Below are 13,398 nucleotides of genomic sequence, written 5' to 3' on the forward strand. Positions count from 1 at the left end.
CACTTCCTCTCATTTGGTGTCTCAACCTCGGGAAAAAAAGTTGTAGTTTCACCGGAAAACCTTCTGCTCCATACCACTTTGCAAACCACTTCACTTGGCAGTGACTTTGAAATCGAACAATTTGTTGCATCGAGGAACCAAATAGTTTGGATTGTGCTATTGTTGGCATTGTCTAACTGATAGGAGTTTATGTTTTGGAAAAGCGTGGTTCTACTTCCAGCGTTAAGTGTGAAATCGAACGAATTACAAAATTTCAGCTAGGGCGATTGAAAGTGACAAGTTTATTTCTGTGAATATCTGCGAACCCGTTCGCCCTCACCAGAGTTCCCCAAAAACCAGTCCAGCAGATATTTCACCGGCTAAAAACCGACATCAATCTGTAAGTGAAAAGTTTTTCATTTGACTTTTATTGTGACCTTGGGATGTCGAATTGGTGTAACACTTCATTGTTGGCTTCGATGGAGAACTGAGCACAAAGACAAAAAGAAACACAACTCAGCATTCCGAAATTGTTCATGACAGCAAGATTCAAAATTGCACAAAAACTCAAACCATCAGGAAAACGAAAACGATTGGAACGACATTCAAAATTGCAGTAGAATACACGTATAGCTTGACTAATCCCGTAGTTTGAGTTCGCTGGTAGAAGCTTTAATACCTAGACAGAATATGGAAAAGTAAGTCGTTTCAACTGTTCTTATGTTTACATCTACCCTTTATTATATAATATGATTGCAACGCAGCAAATTGTGGGATGATGAAATTTCCAGTCATTCAAGAAAGGATCTTATCATAGGCTGATTAATGTGCTTCGTACACTTTAGTAATGCTATTGAATGCGCATACAATTTACCTGAGTAGGGATAATATGCTGATAATGAATGATTCCTTGCTGAAATATTGTTTTATGAAATTGTTAGGCTAGCTGTTTGTTATCCTAACTTTATATTTTCTAGTAAAGACATAAAAACCAATTTAGTCATTTGATTGAATTTACGGAAACGATATTTTTGCTTAATATAGAACTAGGTCTGCTAAATGCATTTACATCCTTTTTTTGTACTTTATGATGAGAATTTTTAGAAAATTATTTTGGGTTGAAATCGTGTACATATATTATTTTTTTTTTAGTGTAGTGTTTAAGGGTGGGCGAAACACGCTTCCGCAAATTGTTGTACGAAACGAATCAAACCTTTCTTATATTATTTTTTAATTTTGTGTTGAAAATGTTGTTCGCAAAACGAAATTTTATTTTGATGAACTTTTGCGAACAATTTCGAAATTTTTCATAACTCATAAGACTTATATTTTGCATACAAAATAAAGAAAATTCGTTTAAAATTCATTGTTAGAAATCAGGAAATTTATTTAGTACTTGTTTATTTGTGGTTACTGTTATCAATAGTTATCAATCACTATCCATTTGAGCAGTTTCTTCGTCTTCGTCTATGTCGCACACTTTTAAATTTTTCGAGCTCTTGGAAGTCAGACAGTTTCTAGTATTATCCTTATTTTCTTTGTCGCGTTCTAGCTGAATCTTGTCCTGCTTCCTGCTGAGGATCTAAACTGGTTCTTTGTTGGGTTACAATATGCCCACTTGCAGAAAATAGTCTTTCCGACGATGTACTGCTGGCGGGAATACAAAGAACTTTTCTAGCTATTTCACTTAACATTGGAAGGTGAGATGTCATACTCTTCCACCATTCTAATATACACAATATATACGCGAACGGAGGTCTTAGTGGAATGTACGTAATGTTTCAAAGATTTTCTTCCATTTAATTCCACTATGTTTAAACATAGTGGAATTAAATGGAAGAAAATCTTTGAAACATTATTCTAATATATCAGGTGTGATTGATTCATCTTCAGGAATTTTATTCAAATAACGCTCTATTTCCGACTCAAGTGCTGATTTTGTAAGTGCCGGAGAGATTGGTGAATCTTCCATGATTGCCTTGGTAAGCATTCTTAGCCCCTCCTACCAAGGAGTCTTTGCTGCCACTTGATGATTCAAATGAGTCAGTTGTGAACCAGTTCCTCCTTGTTCTGTAAGTTGCATTTCAAACTCACTCCATGAAACATGTTCATCAACTAGACGATAAACAACAGTATCAAAAACAGAGCTATCTTTGCCTTGTTTCATCAATCGTCCCTTGAACTTGGGATGACATAGATTTGCTAAACAGTACTTGAAAAAGTAATCTAATCAGTATTTTAATAATTTTATAAATGTTTTGTATCCTACCTCGTAATTCCCTTTGCCGCCGTGTGGCAATCGTTCTTGGAGATACTTGTTGAAATCCTTACAGAACTGCTTGGTGTAATCGGAAGCTTGTCGATATTTATTTTCAATGTTACCAAGAGTAGCCAGATGTAGCATAACTAAATGAAGAGTTGGTTTTAAATCTACCGAAAATACTTCTGAGGCGTATCTGATGTCTGATAGAGGTTGCAGGTTTTTTAAGATCTGATATTGACTGTAGACAAAAAAATAATGAATTCCATCTGGTTGCGAAAACAGGCTGAACAATTTTTTTTAAATGCACTGAGAATAAAAATATGAAATAATGTAGATGAAAAGAATGTAAAATAGATAATAAAACCTGGTGGGATAGTTTCTTTGCAAGCCCGTTTCAATCTTTGATTCGCAAGTGATGACCTGTGCGTGAAAGATGCGAAGTCTCGACACAACTGAATGGTCTCTTCAAACGGTTTTTTTTTCTTTAAGGCCGTCGTTACAGCATTGTGCAGAATATGATCCAAACATTCTATAGAGGAACCCTTGATATTACAACTTTGTCGCATTTCATTCAGCATAGCTCTAGCGGAGTCACTCACAGCATACTTTTCTGTTTGTGGTTACAACGAGGAAATTGTACCAATCATAGAATCTAAGATATTTTCGATGTCTACAGCTGTGTGTCGGCCCTCAATGTTCCTGCATTCAACAGCAAACTTTTTTAGCTCAAAATTCTTGTTGATGTAATGTATAGTTAACGATTCATATGGGTCATTGGCTCGGGATGTCCAAGTAAACGTAGTAAATGCTACCCCATCGCAAGTCGGCAGCTCTTCCTCAAAAATCTGTTCCACAGCCGTTTTGACATTGTCATAGAGAAGTGGACATTTTCTTCTTGAAAACGTTATCCTCGACTTGATAATACAACGCGGATCCAAAGCTTGAATAAATCTGATAAAAGAAAGATTATTTTTTGCAATTTATAGTTCAGCACTGTTTTTCAAACCTACCTTATAAATCCTGGTTCTTCAACAAGAGAAAATGGCTGATTGGTTGTGGCGAGAAACGTCATAATGGCCATATTTTATTTTAGTTGGATTTGACCTTGATTGGTGTATTTTTCACTCCCCTGGCCGAAATAATCCTTAATCGTTTTTGAAGAGATCGTGGCAGTAGATTTTTCACCTTTCTCGAGAGCCTTATTTGCTGCAACCTAAAAATCAACTTTTATAATATGAATCAAAAGATTATATTTAACTTTACCTTTTTCGTATCAGCTTGAGTTTTGGCGATCTGGTACTTTACGTACAACTCTTGGTGTTTGCGTTTTAGGTGCGCATGCACAGGGGACGTTGATGATTCCTTCGTCTTCATTTGTTTACCACAAATTGTGCATTGTACAATATCGCTGGGGAGCTTTTTGAAATGTTTCCAAAGCAATTCATTTGAACTGGAACGAGCGTTTTTGTTGGCCGCCGATGCTTTGATAATTCCTGTTTTTTTCGACGTCAGAATCAAAATCATTTGACGATTCGAATATAGGCGAAAGTTTGCGTTTTTGCAACAATTTCCCACTTGCGCTTGATCGTTTTCCTGTAGAGGACATCCCGAAATACAAAAACCGTTGTTTCGTGAGAAATTTAATCAAGTAATACACTGAGGTACAGCTACACGCACAAAAGCAAAAGACTGCTGCTTCCGGGTAATTTTTCAGTGTTTTCTGCTTGCGTGAGATTTGCGCGTAATACACTCAAAAGAAATATCACTTATCAATCATGTGCAATAACATATAAATATTTTCCATAATACTTTTCACATAAATGTTACGTGTTTCACACATAGAAAATGTTGTTGTCAATCTAATTAAAATCAGCGTCGACTACATGTATATGTCAAGGGAAGTTCATTTACTTTTCATCGGAATGTCACATAAGTTCTAGATTAAATCCATATATTTTTTATGTGAATTTCATGCGATTTTTAGCTGCATTTAAAATAGCATTCAAATGTTTTTATAATGTATTTAAAGGGAAGGGAAGACGGTGAATAAATATGTAAGCATTGAATTGAATTGTAATGCATCTTATATTTACATGATTTGATTATATTTAATTGCACAACTATTCCCAAATAGAATAGTTTCTCCTACCACGCACCCTTTGTGTTGAGAAAATCAGCAAACTTCGTGACAATTTTCGTTGGTTCCTGTAATGCCTACCGTTTGTTTTCATTTCCGCATTCTGAAATGTAATTTCGTTTTAATGATATTGCTCTTTACGTATATAATTGAGTTTACATTTTAATACCTTTCTAAAATTGTTAGAGTATCTCCAGTTGTAATTCATTCGCCTTGTGCTGTTAGTACGTGAAGCCATATTGAAATTGTAAACATTTTTCACATCGTATATTCACGTAATATTTATGTTCTTTACACATAACACTTAAGTATGTGATAATCACATAGAATGTATGTATTGCATACTTGAAAGTCATTGATATCTTATTTGAAATGCATCAATGTAGGTATGAATGCTATTTGATGCACATGAATCAAATGTGATTGATTCGTTTTAGTATTTAAGTGTTTTTTCACTTAACATTTATATGACTTTTTGGCTCAGTGTAGAGACAAATAGTGAGACGAATGGATACAAATCAAAATGAGCGTATGTCAACTTTGACATCTCCGACGGCTGATGGTTACAGTCACTAAATGCATAGGTTGGCGTAGAAAGGCAAACAATTTTTGAGATGAAAGGTCACAACCAATCGAAAAAATTCGCAAATTTTGCGAAACAGGTAAAAAAATCGAAAAGGGTTGACAATTTTTGCGAATTTGTACGAAATTTGTATTGATATTTCGTTTCGCAAAGTTTGCGAAAAATTTCGTTTCGTTTCGTTCCGAAAATTTGCGAAAAAAAAGTTTTCGCCCACCCTTAGTAGTGTTATAACTTATTCATTTGATTAGCTACAAGCAGACGCAGTTTGCAGAAAGCTTACTAGAAGTTTTTTACTTCAATTAATTGTGAAAATGTACTGTTTTTAATGTACCAAAATTGAGAGTTCACATTAAAGTGTATCGAAATGATTGGTTTTACCAGTAGAATCATTGCAAATTAACGCATTTTTATTTGGTAATAGCTATTGTAGGCAAGTGACCACTAGTTTGGTGTTAAGAATATTCGATTCTTTTCGATTTGCATGTGATTTAATCAAAATGGCGAACAAGTAAAAGAAAATGGGTATTACTCGATTTATTGTAATAAACATTTTATGCAGTGAAACACAGCTTTGGCAGTAAAGACGATGAAAAATAAGTTAAAATATGAATGGTAACGAACTATCTTAAAAAAGAACTAATCCTTCCAAAGCAAAAACAATGCAAATGCTGGCTTATTTAAATTAACACGCCACAGTGGGAAAAGACATCAATAATGCGACTTTTGTTAAAAAGGCTGGGTAAAGATTACCACAAAGTGTTTTTATGTAAAAACCTGAAAAATTGATTACTGGTATTTCCAAGGACCGCACGATACGCTATAATGTTCGTTTTGACCGTATTCCCCTTTCGTTTGCATTTATGTTCAAGATTGAATATATAACATAGCAAAAAGCTTCATGGGGCAGACAAATGTCTGCATTTCTTGTGCAAAAATGTTCAGCAAATTATAATAAACGCACGACACTGTCGTGTTCCTCCCACAATTCAAGCTTAAAGTTAAACCTAGCTCTTTCTTTCAGAAAGAATGAATGGAACTGATAACGAATAGCATGTCTTATGGAGAAAAACCTAGGGAATCGATGGAAGATAATTATAATGACCACACAAAATGTGCGTACCGGTTTACACCACTTCTTCCCATAAAACAAGTGTTAAGGTATACCTTGCTCTACCTGATGTCCCTGATCAAAAAAAGTGATTCTTATGTAAAAATGTCCAGAGAATCGACTGAAAATATTTAGAATGACCATACGAAACATGCGAACCCGTTTTACCCCAATCTCTCCTATAACTCAAATTTAAAGTTAAAGCTGGTTCTACTGCTCGAAAAGAGGCTGAATGAGGTCGATTTTTCTTATGTAACGGGTCAATAAAAATAAGAATGATACCAATACCTTTCTGTAATTAAAGTAAAGAGCGTAATTTTTTTCTCTCCAAAACAATTTCCTTCTTGACTCCATAGAAATGGGTGGCATGATTCTTTTCGCTCGGGTGCTGTCAGTTCAATCGAAGATGGCGTAGGAACAGCAAGCACTCCGCGAGCGTGTTGTACGGTTTTACGAAACGCATGGTCATCGTGTTCGCGGTAGGCCACTTTCGAGCCGAAAACGTGCCCGTGAGTACAGTTTACCGAATCCTGGCATTCCTGAACGAGATCGGAAGGCCACTAGCGACCATCCGGCGAAGATAATGACGAAGAAGAAGAAGGAAGCGTTGAAAAAGCTGTTCGACAACAAAGTCGAACCGGGTTTGTGTGACGTCGGCTGAAAATATCATTGCTCCCATACCCTGATTCACCAAACCCTCAGGATGGAGAACATCATCTGTCGGAAGAAGACTTGGTCCCCGAGTACACTGACGAGCGTGAAATCGCAGTACCGGTGGATGACGAAGAACTACCGCTGGACGTCTTTCATGCTGGACGACGAAAGTTACTTTCCGTTCGCGAAGACCCACATTCCAGGAAATGACAGCTACTATTCCGGCGACAAGTCGGCCACACCCCGCGAAGTAAAATACAAGTTTAAGCATAAATTTGAAAAAAAAGTTATGCTGTACATCGTCATATCGGACAGAGGGATTTCAGAGCCGTGTACCAGAACGTGTGTCTTGAGAAAATTCTTCTGCCGTTCTTAAAGCAACATCACGCGGATTGGAAGTATGTCTTCTGGCCGGACAAGGCGTCTTCCCACACGCCAAGAAGACGCTGGAGTATCTTGAGCAGAAAAAGATACCGTACGTGCCGAAAGGAAGGAACCCGACCAACTTGCCCAGGTGCCGTTCCTTTGAGGAGATTTTTTGGCTCCCTTAGTGCTCTAGTGTACAATTGTAATTGGCGGGCCAAGGATACGTAGCAGTTGACCACCAGTATCCGGAATTGTATCTGGAAGATTGACGTCAGTGCCGTCCAGCGCTCTTGTGAGAGCATCGGGACTAAGTTACGTCGTACGGCTGACCAGCGCCCCTTCTCTAATATTCATTGACGTTTTTTTGAAGAATATACATTATGTTTTTAATAAAAAATACTGAACTCGTTGAAATTTTTGTTTTGCTTTTTAACATCCGTTAAATAAGCTCATAGAATCGATTACAGATAGTCAGAATGACCAAATGAAACGTGTGGACCCATTTCACCCTCATTCGTTCCATTACACAAGTTTGTGTCTAAAATGGTATTTCATTTCTGAAGTAGGCTGAATCCAACCTATCAAAAATAGTTTGTTTGTCTCATGTAAGTTTTCCTGCAAATGTATAACAAGCAACTAACTATCGGCAACTGATTCCTTGGTATGTTGTACATATTTAATAAATACTACTGACGTTCAACTGCAACCTTGAGTTATGGAAAGAAAAAAGATTTTTTTTTTTATTCATTTCGTTTATTTGATAGGCACAAATGCGTTAGCTTGGCGGTGCCAAATGCTTTTGTTTTTACATTTTGGATATCTTAAAACTAGGAGGTTACAATGTTGAAATATTTTTTTACAAAGGAAAAGAAAGTTTACAGCTATCTTAAGACTAGAAATAAGATTCAATATACAAAAGAGGGCCAAAAGATTTTTTTATGAAAAAATTTAAAACAAGGGATTCACTTTGATATACAAGAGGGGGAGTAATAGTATTTTACGAAATATTTTACGGTTATCTTAAAACTAACAATATAGTTTAGTACACAAAAGGGGGAACAAATATTTATGAGAAATTTCACAGAAATCTTAAAACTAGGGATTCAATTCTATTTACAAGATGGAGGACAAGAGTTTCAATAAAGAGTAAAAATTATAGCTATCTTAAAACTAGGAATACAGAATACTAATTTGAATTTTTTAACTAAAACTTATGCTTGGTCAAGATATTCAAAGGGTGGCTTATTTCCGCATCAGTGTAGCAGCAGTTGTATCAAGGACAGGGGAGAGACAGGGAAAGAAGAGCAAAACCTGCAACTTTCGCTCGAACGGCGGGGGGGGGGGGGAGGGGGATCAGCGTATCAAATTTGCGCCTCAGTATAGTAAGTCGTCGAGTACCGGATTGGCGGATGGTATTCTTCGGACCCGCGGGGAATCTTTCAAAAGTCATCGGACCTCGAGTCGCTCTCGCTTCAGTTTCCTTCTATGCAGGCGTAGTGGTAAGGGCGATGGCGGTTACATAGTGGCACTCTGGAGCTGATCGGTTCCACAAGGCAGGAGGAAACTCTAAAAACGAGAAATAAAAGAGAGGGGCTAAATTGGGATATTTATCGTTTTTATGAAGGTATAAATAAGGGACATATAGGGGAAATCACGAGTTGCCAGCATATCTCGGACTGGTACATTGGGTGGTCTACCTCGGGCCCGAAGGGATTCCTTTAACTGAGACCTGGCGTCACAATACCCGGCGCACACCCAGACAACGTGTTCGATGTCGTGATAGCCCTCGTCACAAGCGCACAGACTACTCTCCGCAAGCCCAATACGCTGCAAATGCGCATCCATGGTGTAGTGATTGGACATAAGTCGGGACATTACACGAATAAAATCCCGACCCACATTCATCCCCCCGAACCAAGGCTTCGTTGATACCTTTGGGAAAATCGAATGTAGCCATCGTCCAAGTTCCCCATTGCTCCACGAGGTTTGCCAACTGTTGAGCGTCCTCTGACGACAATTACTAAAAAATTCGTTGAAGCAGATTGGTCTTTCGTATATGTCACCATTTAATGCACCCACCTTTGCTAATGAGTCGGCCTTTTCATTGCCCGGGATAGAACAATGAGAGGGGACCCAAACAAAGGTAATCTGATAAGATTTTTCAGATAACGTACACAAGGACTCCTGTATCATCCCCAGAAAATACGAGAGTTGCTTTTTTGGCTTCACCGCACGAAGAGCCTCGATAGAGCTGAGGCTGTCCGAAACGATGAAGTAGTGATCTGTGGGCAGAGTGTCGATGATCCCAAGGGTGTACTGAATTGCAGCTAACTCTGCGACGTAAACTGAAGCGGGATCATTGAGCTTGAATGAAGCGGTGATAGTATTGTTGAAGTTACCGAAGCCAGTGGACCCATCGAGATTTGATCCGTCAGTGTAAAACATTTTGTCGCAGTCGACTTCTCGGAATTTATTATAAAATATATTGGGGATCACCTGCGGGCGTATATGGTCCGGGATTCCACGAATCTCTTCCTTCATGGATGTGTCGAAGAATACAGTAGAATCAGAAGTATCTAGGAAACGGACACGGTTGGGATTGTACGAAGAAGGATTGATGCTCTGTGCCATGTAGTCGAAGTACAAGGACATAAAACGGGTTTGAGAATTAAGTTCGACGAGCCTCTCGAAGTTTTCAATTACCAACGGGTTCAGAATGTCGCATCGGATGAGCAATCGATATGAGAGTTCCCAAAATCGATTTTTTAGCGGAAGAACGCCCGCCAGCACTTCGAGACTCATCGTATGGGTCGAGTGCATGCAACCCAAGGCAATGCGCAAGCAACGATACTGGATTCTCTCCAGTTTGATGAAGTGTATGTTCGCAGCGGAGCGGAAACAGAAACACCCGTACTCCATCACCGACAATATCGTTGTTTGGTACAACCTGATCAGGTCTCCTGGGTGAGCACCCCACCATGTTCCAGTTATTGTTCGGAGAAAATTGATCCTTTGTTGGCATTTCTGTTTCAGATACCTAATGTGACATCCCCAGGTACCTTTAGAGTCGAACCAGACCCCGAGATATTTAAATGTGAAAACCTGGTTGATCGTTGCACCCATTAATAGAAGCTGGAGTTGCGCCGGCTCACGCTTCCTAGAAAAAACAACCAACTCAGTTTTCTCCGTGGAGAACTCAATACCCAGCTGAAGAGCCCAAGCAGAAAATTGTCCAAGGTATTTTGTAATGGTCCTTGCAAGTCGGCAGCTTTGGGCCCTGTAACAGAGACCACCCCGTCGTCTGCAAGTTGCCTTAGCGTGCATGAATTGGCAAGACAATCGTCAATGTCATTCACGTAAAAATTGTAGAGCAGGGGACTTAGACATGAGCCCTGGGGAAGACCCATGTAGCTAAATCGCGATGTTGTTAAATCGCCATGCGAAAAATGCATGTGCTTTTCAGACAACAGGTTTAGCAAAAAGTTATTTAAAATTGGTGAAAGACCATGCTGGTGCAGCTTCTCTGACAGAATGTTGATAGAAACTGAGTCAAAAGCCCCCTTAATATCCAAGAAGACTGATGCCATCTGCTCTTTGTTAGCATAGGCCATTTGGATTTCTGTAGAAAGCAACGCAAGGCAATCGTTCGTCCCTTTGCCTTTGCGGAAGCCAAATTGTGTATCTGACAGTAAGCCATTTGCTTCAACCCAATTGTCGAGGCGAAACAAGATCATTTTCTCGAATAACTTCCGAATACAGGACAGCATTGCAATCGGCCGATACGAGTTGTGGTCGGAGGCTGGTTTTCCTGGTTTTTGGATGGCGATGACCTTCACTTGCCTCCATTCATAAGGGACAATGTTACCCTCAAGAAACTTGTTAAATAAATTCAACAGGCGCCTTTTTGCAGTGTCAGGCAGATTCTTCAGCAAGTTGAATTTGATTCTGTCTAACCCTGGGGCGTTATTGTTGCACGATAAGAGAGCAAGTGAGAACTCCACCATCGAAAACGGTGTTTCGTTCGCGGTATCGTGATAAGACGCGGCGCGGTACGTTTTCTGTACCGGGACAGAGTCCGGACAGATCTTCATGGCGAAAGCGAATATCCAACGGTTTGAATATTCCACGTTCTCGTTGGTACTATTATGATTACGCATACGTCGAGCCGTACCCCAAAGAGTGCTCATCGCTGTTTCTCTCGTTAACCCGTCGACGAACCGGCGCCAATAACTGCGTTTTTTGGCTTTCATTAGACTCTTCATTCGCCTTTCTAACGACGCGTACTGTTGATAGCTAGCGGGTAACCCGTCTTCCCGGAAGGCCTTATATGCAGTGGACTTTTCCGCGTACAGCTCTGAGCACTCTTTATCCCACCACAGGGTGGGAGACCGTCCATGGGTATTCGCGCTGGGTACTGGTTTAGTCTGAGCTTGATTCGCACTGTCGAGAATCAAGCCAGCCAAAAACCTGTACTCTTCCTCCGGAGGAAATTCTTGAGTGGATTCGATTTTAACGGATATCGCGGTCGCGTAACTCTTCCAATCAATGTTCCGTGTGAGGTCATACGATACATTGATTGTTTCCGATGGTCTTGAACCGTTAGCAATTGAAATCACGATAGGCAAATGATCGCTACCGTGGGGATCAGGGATCACCTTCCACATGCAATCTAACTGTAGCGATGTCGAGCAAAGCGATAAATCCAACGCGCTTGCGCGTGCTGGTGGTGTAGGAATCCGCGTCATTTCTCCCGTGTTTAAGATGGTCATGTTGAAATTATCGCAAAGATCTTGGATTAATGTTGATCTATTATCATCATGAAGACAGCCCCATACCGTACCGTGCGAGTTAAAGTCTCCCAGAACTAGCCGCGGTGCCGGTAAGGATTCCGTGATATTACAAAGCGTTCGGTGCCCTACCGAGGCTCTAGGAGGAATGTAGATGGAAGCAATGCAAAGGTCTTTACCTTTGATTAAAACTTGACAAGCGACAATTTCAATGCCTGGTGTCGAAGGGAGGTTAATTCGGTTGAAAGAATAGCACTTTTTGATCCCCAAAAGTACTCCTCCATAGGGGTTTTCTCGATCCAGACGAATTATATTAAAGTCGTGGAAGTTGATATTTATATCGGAAGTTAACCAAGTTTCACATAATGCGAAAGCATCACATTTTAAACTATTTAGTAAAAATTTAAAGGAATCGATTTTCGGGAGGATACTTCTGCTGTTCCACTGTAGAACAGTGATCGAATCGGTGACCTCGTTCGATGACTTAGCCATCGAAGGATACGATCGCTGCAAGGAGGGGCCATTTAGTAGTCAACTGCTTCAAAAATGTTTGCACTATAGGGAGAAAACGTATCAGAAGGCTTTTAAGAGGATCAGTAACATTGAAAGCTGTGAAAATTAAGTCCACTATGTCAGAAAATTTCATTAGTCCGCTACTGGACTGAGTATCTGTTTGAAAAAGGGGACACTTGGGGTTTTGGATGTCCCTGGAAGTGGTGGGTACTCCTTGTTAGAATTAATATTTCCAAGTCCTGGAGCAAATTGCTTCGGCTTTTGTACATCACTTCCGTTGGATTTATTGATTGCGGTTGGCGCACTCTGAGTGGACGACACCTTGGCACCCTTACGAGGCAATGTAGGGGAGGCTGGATTTCTCCTCTTCCTGGATTCCCCTGGGTTAACCAAAGATGTTCCCTCTCGTGGGTCGTCAGATTCTTGCTCAACGTTAGCCAAACCAGCATAGGGATTTTCGGACAGGACAGATGGCGAAGCATTCTTTAGCATTTCTGCATAAGAACGCCTTGAGCGTTCCTTAAGGGAGCGCTTAATTTTATCCCCGCGCTGCTTGTACGCAGGACATGATTTAAGAGCATGTGAAGGGCCCCCGCAGCAAATACACTTTTCAGTTTCTTTGTCGCAAGAGTCATCCTCATGCTCTCCTTCGCATTTGCCGCATCGTTTCTTATTTCCACAATATGTGGCTGTGTGGCCCAACTGCTTGCAATTGCTGCAGCTCATGACCCGCGGTACAAACAGGCGAACTGGTAGGCGAACCCTGTCAAGGAGGATGTAGTTGGGAAGAGAGGACCCGGCGAATGTCACCCGAAGCGAGCCTGATAGAGAGTAGGTAGTCTTACCTCCCTCGGTGTTTGCGGTATACAATTGTTTGCATTCTAAGATCTTAATCTGTTCAAGAGAGGGGTCCTTAAAGCAGCCAACCCCGTGCTCCAACAGTTCTTCGCATTTCAGGCCCGGTTCGGATACTACCCCATCGATTTCACAGGCCACACAAGGCACGTA

At 40.1% G+C, this 13,398-nt stretch overlaps 1 protein-coding gene across 2 annotated transcripts in view; it reads left to right on the forward strand.

The window, feature by feature from the left end:
- The window catches only part of LOC131678336 (uncharacterized), a 102,721-nt gene continuing 89,323 nt past the window's right edge, over nt 1-13,398 (forward strand). The window contains exon 1 of one of the 2 annotated variants that reach the window (XM_058958404.1): nt 1-379. Coding sequence is in view for 1 of the 2 variants with exons in the window: in XM_058958403.1 (XP_058814386.1) it covers nt 670-677 (8 nt within the window). In the remaining variant the exon portion in view is untranslated. Of the gene's footprint in view, nt 380-477; nt 678-13,398 lie in introns of those variants that run through there. The other variant, XM_058958403.1, reaches the window with a different exon arrangement.

Source organism: Topomyia yanbarensis, chromosome 2 (genome assembly GCF_030247195.1).
Source record: "Topomyia yanbarensis strain Yona2022 chromosome 2, ASM3024719v1, whole genome shotgun sequence".
NCBI classification, from domain to species: Eukaryota; Metazoa; Arthropoda; class Insecta; order Diptera; family Culicidae; genus Topomyia; species Topomyia yanbarensis.